This window comes from Ceratotherium simum, chromosome 4 (genome assembly GCF_057802395.1).
Source record: "Ceratotherium simum simum isolate JZ-2026a chromosome 4, ASM5780239v1, whole genome shotgun sequence".
In the NCBI taxonomy this organism is placed as follows: domain Eukaryota; kingdom Metazoa; phylum Chordata; class Mammalia; order Perissodactyla; family Rhinocerotidae; genus Ceratotherium; species Ceratotherium simum.
Genome location: NC_141903.1, coordinates 1,439,217 through 1,448,982, shown reverse-complemented (window position 1 = coordinate 1,448,982; position 9,766 = coordinate 1,439,217). Strand labels below are relative to the sequence as shown.

Here is a 9,766-nt window from a genome sequence, read left to right as displayed (position 1 = left end):
AGCCCCAGCGCCGACTCCTATGCGCGTGCGCCCTGTGCTCCGGCTCGGCCCGGCTCCGCCCCCTGCACGCGCTCGGGCTCCTCTAGCCCCCAGCACCGCCTCCTATGTGCGTGCTGCCTATGCCCGGCCCGGCTTCGCCCCCTGCACGCGCCCGGGCTCCTCTAGCCTCAGCGCCGCCGCCTATGGGCCCCGGAGGCCGACTGGGGCCCTTCCTCTGCTGCGCGTCAGGTGTTGTGTGGAGTTTGCGTTAGCCGGGTCACCGACTCTTTGTTTGAGCCCAGCCAGTTCCCCTCTTTTTCCAAGCCACCGTTTGCAATTAGGCTCGCTGGGGAGATTGACGTTGCAAGGGCAGAGCCTCCAGCCCGTCCCGTTCCCTCTGCTTCCTCACGTCGCAGAGAGGGAGCTGGAGGACGCCTCCCTGCTCCGGCCCACCCCTGGGGCCTGTGGTGGGAATTTGCAGGACCTCTGGACAGAGGCAGTCAGTTAACCTTTGAGTCCAAGCCGGTACGGCCGGAGAACCGAGAGTCCCGGGAAAACAGGCAGTTTACCAGTCTCACGCTTCCCGGAGAAGGAGACGGAGACAGGAGGCGGCTGAAAATGAAATCAGTCCCTCCTGCAGCACCCCCGGAAAGCCCCACCGCGACCCACTCTGGGCAAGAAGAGTATGGCACTCCTTCTGTCCCAGCCGCCCCAAGACCTTATAACGCCGGCCCGCCAAGATAGTCACACGTGCCTAACAACGTAAACCATCTTGTGAAAAGAAAATCATAACACCCAGTCCTGACGAGGATGTGATGAGAGGAGCCCTTCTCATAGGATGCTAGTAGAATGGAAAACAATTTGGCAATTACCTTGATCCTAAGAAAACAATCGGAATCACTCAGATTTATTATTTATGTACTAGTGTTCACTTAAGTATAAAAGGAAAAAATGGAAATAAAGGTTCTAAAGAATGGTTGCTTATGATAACTCAGCATGGACCATCATTCAGGTCCATTTCAAAGAGTCTGAGTCTGAAGTGAAAATGATGGCATATGTCTTGTTGGCAAGCAAGGAGGTTACAAGGAAAGTGTACGTTTCAGTTATGTAAAGCCAGGCATTATTTATTTCCAGGTGTAGGGGGTTAGAGTTATAGATGATTTTAAATTTTTCATATTTTCCAAGTTTTGCACAATAGTATTATTAGAAAAAGACAAATTAGCTTAAAACATCATGTTTGAGAGACTGAATGTACAAACGGACAATGACCAGATCACATGTGACAACCTCTGCAGCAGCTCCACTCCCCTCCCCCAAGCCAAACTAACCTCTACAGCAGTCAGGACTTAGTCAATGACTGCGTTTCCCTATTTTTTGCACCTCCCCCCATCTCAGGACCAACCAGAGAAAGCCAGTTATGCTCCTCAAACTAATTGCAGAAGACATCTGGTTAGCCTGCCTCAGCTTCTTGCCAACAGCCTCTAAACAGCACACCTGAAGCCTTCCCTTGGTTTCAGTGTAAGGCTTTCCCACTCCTCTGCCTGCCTGCCTGCCTTTGAGTCTCTGCCAAACACAAGTGATGGCGGTGGACTCCTTTTCTATAGCAAGCTCTTGATAAATAGTCCCTGTTCTCATTTGAGTCTTTGTTTATTTCCACATGCTTGAGTTATTGTGGCTGAGAGCAGAAGGCATCTGCAAAGAATGTTTTATTCTTAATGAAAAGAGAATAAAAATTTCATATATAGTATGAGTTTAACCTTGAAAAAGATAAAATATAGAAAAAAAATCAAAATCCTACTGACTAGTAGGAAAAATTATTTTTCTACTTTTCTGTATTTTTTCCTCCTTTTAAAAGCAATAAACATGTACGCCTTTAAAAATTCACATACATATTTTTTTCTTGGAGATTATATGAATGAATGGTTTGGTACAACATACCACTTGGTAAGCAGTTTTGTTTTTTTTTTCTCACCCCCTAAAGCCCCAGTAGATAGTTGTATGTCATAGCTGCACATCCTTCTAGTTGCTGTATGTGGGACGCGGCCTCAGCATGGCCGGAGGAGAAGCAGTGAGTCGGTGCGCGCCCGGGCTCCGAACCCAGGCTGCCAGCATCGGAGCGCACGCACTTAACCGCTAAACCACGGGGCCAGCCTGGGTAAACAGTTTTAAAATATACAATTATGTTTACTTATATAATAAAAATATATTTAAAACTTTATTTGTATGATCCATATGTTATTTAGTGTTACTGCTCTGGTTGTTAAATATCTTGAATATCATCCCAGGTAGAATGAGAAATAGATGAAAGTACTGTTGTACATTTTTGTACATTCTTTTATGATAGGAAAAGGCTAGGTTCCTCTTTTATATTCTTCTGTTTAATTTCTTTGGTATATTTCCAAATTTATACTTCTACGTGGTTTATAAAACATTTATCCAAATTCCAAATTATTTAAATCTTTGTAATTGATTACAATCAACTTAAGACTTTAATAATTTTTATTTATTTATTTTTCCCCCCAAAGCCCCAGTAGATAGTTGTATGTCATAGCTGCACATCCTCCTAGTTGCTGTATGTGGGACGCGGCCTCAGCATGGCCGGAGAAGCGGTGCGTTGGTGCGCGCCCGGGATCCGAACCCGGGCCGCCAGCAGCGGAGCGTGCGCACTTAACCGCTAAGCCACGGGGCTGGCCCAACTTAAGACTTTAAACTGCCAACTGTGCGGGATTCTTATGTATATCTTAATTTCATTATGGCCAAGAACATAGTCTTTCTGGTAAGAATCCTTTGAAATTACTTGATGGCAAAGCATATGGTCAGTTTGTATAAACACTAGAAAGGAAATTACATTGATTAATTAATGACGTTTTTTGTTGTTAAGAAAGACAACAGTTGTTCGGTTTCCTTGATGTTGTTTTGCTGCGTGTATTGAGACGTGGCCCACCAGCTGTGAACAAGGTGAAATCATGGAGATTGTTATTTTTAAAACCAGCTGTAAGATCTATAGAGACAGAAAGCATAATAGTGGTTTCCTGGAGCTGAGGGTGGGAAGAGGGACTGGCTGCACACTGCAAAAGGGGTCTTTCTGGGGTGATGGAAATATTCTGAAATCGCATTGTGGTGATGGTTGCACAACTCTGTAAATTTACTAAAAATCATGGAATTGTAACTTTTTTTTTTTTTAAAGATTTTATTTATTCATTTTTTTCCCCCCAAAGCCCCAGTAGATAGTTGTATGTCATAGGTTCACATCCTTCTAGTTGCTGTACGTGGGACTCGGCCTCGCGTTGGACGGAGAAGTGGTGCCTCGGGGCGCGCCCGGGATCCGAACCCGGGCCGCCAACATCAGAGCGCGCGCACTTAACCGCTAAGCCACGGAGCCGGCCCCGGAATTGTAACTTAAAATAAGCAAATTTTTTTTTTTTTTTTTTTTTTTAAAGATTTTATTTATTTAATTTTTTCCCCCCAAAGCCCCAGTAGATAGTTGTATGTCATAGCTGCACATCCTTCTAGTTGCTGTATGTGGGACTCGGCCTCAGGATGGACGGAGAAGCGGTGCCTCGATGCGCACCCGGGATCCGAACCCGGGCCACCAGCATTGCAGCGCGTGCACTTAACCACCAAGCCACAGGGCCGGCCCATAAATAAGCAAATTTTATGGTAGTAAATTATGCCTCAATAAAGCTATTAAATGAAAAAAAAAACAAACAACAGCCACAGAGATGTATCTTTTAGCAGAAGAGAAGCCCCATGTGTGGGGCAAACGTGGCTGCAAAGTGAGGGGGTCCTCGTGGTGCTGTGGCCCCACAGTCTGCTTCCTGACCCGAGGGCTAGCTGCAGTCCAGGCCCGAGCACACGCCTCCTGCACTGGACCAGCTGTTGATACCTGCCGAGCTCGGGCTTTCCCACAGCATAGTCAGCACAGGCCCTGCTCAGCCTGCACCAGCACCTCCCGTGTCCCCGCTCTCCCTGGGGGCCTTGAACCCCCACCGCCCGTGGGGGTCTAAGTGCCTGGAACCTCTGGAACACGGCCTAGGCCCACACCTGCCTGGGAAGAAGTCAGGAGCCCCAAGCAGAGGCTGAGGGCCACATTAAGGCTCTGTACACAGCGTGGTTTTTAGTTCTTTCAGGCATTTTATTAAGGCATTGAGCACAGTGTGATTTTTAGCCAACTGAAATGAACACAAGAAAATATATTGGGACCTGAGGGATGTGCTTTTAAAGTTAATGGTGAGGATGATGAGCTGAAAGGGCATTTAGAGCAGCGCCTGTGTGGCACCCACCCCAGTGCAGTGGACACTTCCTGCCCGTGTCCCTCAGCCAGAAGCTCAGGCTCAGGGGCTCCTGGAGAGCACCTTGAAGGTCCCACCACTTTGGTGCCCAACAATCATGTGACACCCCTACCTGGCACCAAGTGGCAGGAAAGCCCCCCAGAGCACATAGCAGCAGAAGTCCGCCCGTGGGCAAAGGAGGCAGCGTGGCCTGGCCACAGCACAGGCCAGTCTGAGAGCCTCAGTTTGTCACCACGCAGGGCCCAAGGCAGGGCCCACCAGGCAGGCAGGAACAGGGGGGCAGGGAGCCTCTGCCTGGGTCCCAAGTGTGGCTGCTCAGCCTTCTTTCCATTTACAACTCACTGCTTCTGGGGAGAACAGGAGGGCTGTGTCCTTAAGGAGAAAACAGAACTGGAGGGAAGGAGGGAGGAGAGAGAGGCCGGCCCCCGATTGATCGGCAGAGCCATCAGCCCGAGACCCCCGACTGCTCGTGGTCACTGGAGGTGCTGAACTGTCTCTCTACCTTCTTTTGGTCCTTGATCTTGAGTCCAATGTCTACCCTCTTCTCAAAGAAGTTCACCAGCACAGACTCTGTCAGAATGGAGGCCAGGATCTGCTCGAAGGAGATGCACCAGTCGGTGTCGACGGCGCCTCCACAGCGGATGGAGGCGGCAGGGCTGCAGGCCTCCCCACCCACCAGCACTGTGTCGTCAGCCAGGTCCTCACACTGCAGGGAGCCCGTGCTGACTACCGAGTAGGAGGACATGGACATGTCATCCTTGGTTTCATCGTCGGACAGAAGCTGGGAGGGGGAGCCCTGGCCCTCACCGCCACCTCCTTCGCCCACCACCTGGCTCTCCTGCGGCGCTTTCCCAAGGTGGGTGTCTCCGCCGGCTTTGGCCTGGGGGTCGCCTGCAGCCGGTGGCTGAAGCTCCTGGGCCAGGTCCTGAGGGAGGTCAGAGGCTGGCGGCTCGTCCTCCTCAGGGGCACAGTCCCTGGGCTTCCTGCCTGGCTGTGCTGAAAACCTCTTCCCCACCTCGCCGATGCGGAGCAGCAGACTGGCCACGGTGGCGATGGCGTGGTACAAGTCCTGCTCCATGGGGTCTTCACTGAACATGTTGTAAAGCGTCTTGCATAGCTCAATGAACTGTTCCTTTTAAGGGGAAAAACAGAAAAAGGGCAGGGAGATGGTAAAAGATGGGTCAGACTGCTTGGGTTAGCCAGACTGACAACGCTGGCCATTCTAACTGGTGTGGGGTGTTGTCTTGTTAGTGGTTTCCACACACCTGTGCCTTGTCTTGCCCATTTCACAGACTGGGACACTGAGGCTCAGAGAGGGAAAGTGACTTGAGCAAGGTCACAGAGCCTTTCAAAGGGCTTTCTTCTCAGCTGCCTTTCTTTCAGCACAGAGAATGGTTTGGAGTTTCTCCTTGTCTCTACGTCCATTCTGTTAGCAGAGACAGACCTATTTCTATCATGACCTTCCAAACCCAGTGACTACAGGGACTTCTGAACTGTGTTTTGGAGTCACTTTGAGCTTTTATATCTTTATTGAGAAGCGACTTTAGCTCAGTCCTTTACGAAGCTCTTGAGAGGGCAATGAAAAGACAGCTGCAGGGCCCAGGGGGTCAGATTCCAGGTCCCGAAACCACACAGGAGATGTGTGGCCCCTTGGCCTGAGAGTGGGATGAAGCCTCCTTCACCGGGCACCCCGTCCTCCGGGCCCATGGGTGAGCGCACCCAGACTGCAGGTGCCCTCTGGGCAGAACAGGGCCATGGTCAGCCCGCAAGCTCCAGAGCCACCTGCTGAGATGTCTGCGGTCCTAACTCAGCAAGACGCCAGGCTCCCGGCCTTGAGAGCGCCCAAGGAATGGCGGGTCGCAGGCTGGGCGGGCCTCCATGTGCGCAGCAAGATGTAGCGTGAGCCCGTCTCTCAGAGGCTGATCTTCCTCAGTGCTTCTCTGGCTCATGGACGCTGATTAACTGGGAGCAAGTCATCACCATGCAACACCACCCAGGACGAGGCCCCGAAGCACCTGGCCTCCTGTCTTTCTAGAATCACTCTTGACTGCCGGCTGACTAGCAGGCTCTAGAGGTAGGCAGAATGCCCACCCTGCAGAGGGTGCTAGGAGGGAGGGTGGTGAGGTGCCGGGTGGGAGGGCCCCGCCTTGGTCAAAACTCTCCAGAAATGCCTGTTGTGGGCTCTGATTCGGCCTACCTGGTTCATCCTGGGAAGATCCTTAATGGAGGTCTCCTTCTGAACCTCTTTCTCCTTGGCCCACATCCGAAGGTAGTGCCGATAGTCAGGAGGGCTGGTGCCCTTCTCCTCTGCGAGTTAGAAGAAAAAGATTAATCTCCATCTGTCGATGGAGAGAGGGGGCTGGGGGTGAGGGCAGGGAGTGAGGGGTTTGATGGGAGTCCTCTAGCACGGAGTTCCCCAGGCATCTGGGGCGGCAGTGATGGGAAAACCCCCCCAAACACCACAGGTCTCCCCTGAGTTATGCTGAAGTAGGTTTGACGTAGGCTGATGAAGATGGCCCCAACCTGTCTTCCCCTAGATGGTGACAGGACCATGTAGAGGCTGGAGAGAGGACAGCACGAGAGGGAGAGACTGGCTGGGCACCTAGAGGGGGCCTGGCAGAAAGCAGGCACCCCTGGGGAGAGGTGACTATACTCGGGGGTGTTCACAGCTTCAGGCCAGAGCTTCAGGCCTGGGGCTGTTGAGAGCAGGGCAGCTGATGGGCCGGGCATTCATCTCACAGCGTCACCCTTTCCCCAGGGGGAGCTGCTGTATCTGGCAGGAGTTTGCCATCTCCCCTGGGGTGGGGGGCTCTCCTGCAGTGACAGGCCCCCAGACTCCACCCACCCTGGGATCTCTACCAGCACCAGCAGAGATCAGTCTATACATACCTCCTCTTTTATCTCGAACTTCCTCATTTCCAGCTCCCTCTCGCTCTTCTTGCCGTAGTGCTTCTGGACAACGGGAAAAATAAAAAGAACAAGGAGACATTTTTCTGTGGTGACTGAAACCACTGATGTCTGTGAGCAGTCTAATCTGTGTTCTCCCGCAGGGCGGACCCCGGCCCGGGAGGGGCAGGTCCCGCACGCTGTTCTCCGCCTGCTGCCCCGTCAGCACCACAGCAGGGCCTGCTCATTTCTTCACCTGGTTAGTAAAGCAAAGAGCCACAGAACCCTCACTTCCTCTCTTTCAAAGGAATACAAGTCTCACCACAGTGTTTAAGTGAACAATATTATGGACAAAAAGTCTGACAACTAATGATTTCTGTAGTTTCTGCTAAAAAAGGTCAAACTCAGCAAAATTCTAGTCACCAATTCCACCTGCAACCGGCACACCAGCTGACGAGGAATCGTACGTGCGAGAATCCTGTGCTTAGCACTGTGTTTGTTAAAGTGACACATTTGCTGGAGGTGGCACACACCATGCTCCCTCTAGTGACCAGGAACTTGGGGGCAGCAGGTCCTGGACCTGCTCCCTGAGGCAGCGTGGCAGGTGAGGGGACCTCTGGCGGGACGGCAGCATCCCAGCTCTGAGCAGCCCCCACGGCTGAGTGCTGGCGGGGAAGGGCGCACCTCTCCGAGCTCAGGCTTCTCACAGCGGAATGGAGACCCGCTGCCCGGGGCTATGTGGGGTCTGAGGAGAGGACTCTGTATCCCCAGTCCCTGGCCCCTCCGGAAGTGCCTGGGATGAGCCTAATGCATCCTGGTTTGCCCAGGTTCCAAGTACGACAGGAAGTACATCAGCTTCAGTTTGCAGACCTGAAATCCAGGTCCTCAAGCTTCCGAGTACAGTCCCGTGCACCTCTGGTGCTGTCAACAGGACTGCCTTTGGGTATCTCGAGACACAGTTCATTTCCCTTTTGGGTGTGTATCATCCCCCATGAGAAATTACAGGGGGCAGTTTTTGGTCAGTTTTCTATGTGAGCTACACACCACCAGCTCGACTGCCAAATCCCAGGCCCAGATGCCCCATCGCCCTGGATCTGATGCTCCCAACAGGCTTTTTTTTTTTTAAATATTCAAATTTTACTTTATTTATTTTTTTTGTGAGGAACATTGGCCCTGAGCTAGCATCTGTGCCCATCTTCCTCTATTTTGTATGAGGGACACCACCACAGTGTGGCTTGATGAGTAGTTCTTTGGTCCGTGCCTGGGATTTGAATCTGCAAACCCTGGGCCACTGAAGCGGAGTGCGCAAACTTAACCACGATGCCACCAGGCCAGCCCACAAGAGGCTTTAAACGTAGCACAGGGATGAGTTCTAACAAGCACTCAATACATGTATTTTTCCTTAACAAAAAAGTTATGTGGCCATGAAAATGGTTTCCCAGGGAAGCCCCCCCAACTCTCCACCTCCACTCAGCTGCTACATCAGTTTCACACCATGTAATGACAGTGTTTGTGTTTCTCCCTATCAATATGACACAGAAAGGGTCGGCCCCGTGGCTTAGCGGTTAAGTGCACGCGCTCTGCTGCTGGCAGCCCGGGTTCGGATCCCGGGTGCGCACCGCTTCTCTGGCCATGCTGGGGCTGTGTCCCACATACAGCAACTGGAAGGATGTGCAGCTATGACATACAACAATCTACTGGGGCTTTGGGGGGAAAAATAAATAAATAAAATCTTTAAAAAAAAAAAAAATATGACAGAATATTTTTCGCACGTGGCCGTGGAGCTGCCGCCCCGGTGTCTGTGCCTCACCCACTGTGCTGTGTGTCCTCATGTACCACCCACATGACAGGCACAGAGGCGCCCCTCTCCTGCCCGCTCGGCGAGGAGCGGCTGGGTCTGGCTCCTCCTCAGACACACAGGAGGCTGCCCCAGGGCCAAGAGCTTCCAGGCTGCCTGACCGTACAGGGGAATGTTAGGAAGAAGCCCAAGGCCCTGGGGACGCCCAGCGCAAAGGGGGCACCCTCCCCCCCAGGGACTGACCTTGAGTCTCCCAGGGCAGGAAAAGATCCAGATCTGAGGTCAGAGGAGATGCTGGAAGGGACAGTGGAGGAGGAGTGGAGGGCAGAGGGAGGGAGAGGCCAGGATCCAGGAAGGCAGAGACAAGAGAAACAGGAATGAGAACACTCCAGGGGACCCGGCCTGGAGAGGGAGGCAGCTTCCCCTGGCCCTCATCCTGGAGCTCCCAAAGTAGCACGCTCCCAAGCCCACCACGTTCTCGAGCCCACCACACTCTCGAGCCCACTGTAGGGCTGCAGGCCACCTGCGTGGGCCCCACAGCAGGATCCCGGCTGCAGGGCCTGAGGCTGATGCACGACCCAGTGTCCCAGCAGCGCTCACCTTCTGAGGAGCTGTCCTCCGTGAAATAATGGGTCGCTTCCAGGGCTGACTCGGCCTCCTCTGGGCTCAGAGCTGTGCTCAGCGAGAAAGGAGAGAGAGGGCAGGAGAGAACAACAGGATTGTCACCCCAGCGAACCTCCCTGAGTCCTGCACAGAGGCCGAGTCCCCGGGCCTGCTCCACCGCTCCCAGCACCGCCGACACCGTGTGCAC

General features: G+C 52.7%; 1 protein-coding gene across 2 annotated transcripts in view; it reads right to left on the bottom strand.

Annotated features, from left to right (window-relative positions):
- Positions 1 to 4,090: 4,090 nt before the first annotated feature.
- Positions 4,091 to 9,766, bottom strand: part of TBC1D9B (TBC1 domain family member 9B) — a 43,205-nt gene continuing 37,529 nt past the window's right edge. The window contains exons 18-22 of one of the 2 annotated variants that reach the window (XM_087429198.1): positions 9,556 to 9,627; positions 9,199 to 9,249; positions 7,161 to 7,223; positions 6,469 to 6,578; positions 4,091 to 5,403 (exon numbers count right to left, since the gene is read on the bottom strand). In XM_087429198.1, the coding sequence (XP_087285324.1) occupies positions 4,717 to 5,403; positions 6,469 to 6,578; positions 7,161 to 7,223; positions 9,199 to 9,249; positions 9,556 to 9,627 (983 nt within the window). In that variant the 3' untranslated portion in view covers positions 4,091 to 4,716. The remainder of the gene's footprint in view (positions 5,404 to 6,468; positions 6,579 to 7,160; positions 7,224 to 9,198; positions 9,250 to 9,555; positions 9,628 to 9,766) is intronic. The other variant, XM_087429199.1, reaches the window with a different exon arrangement.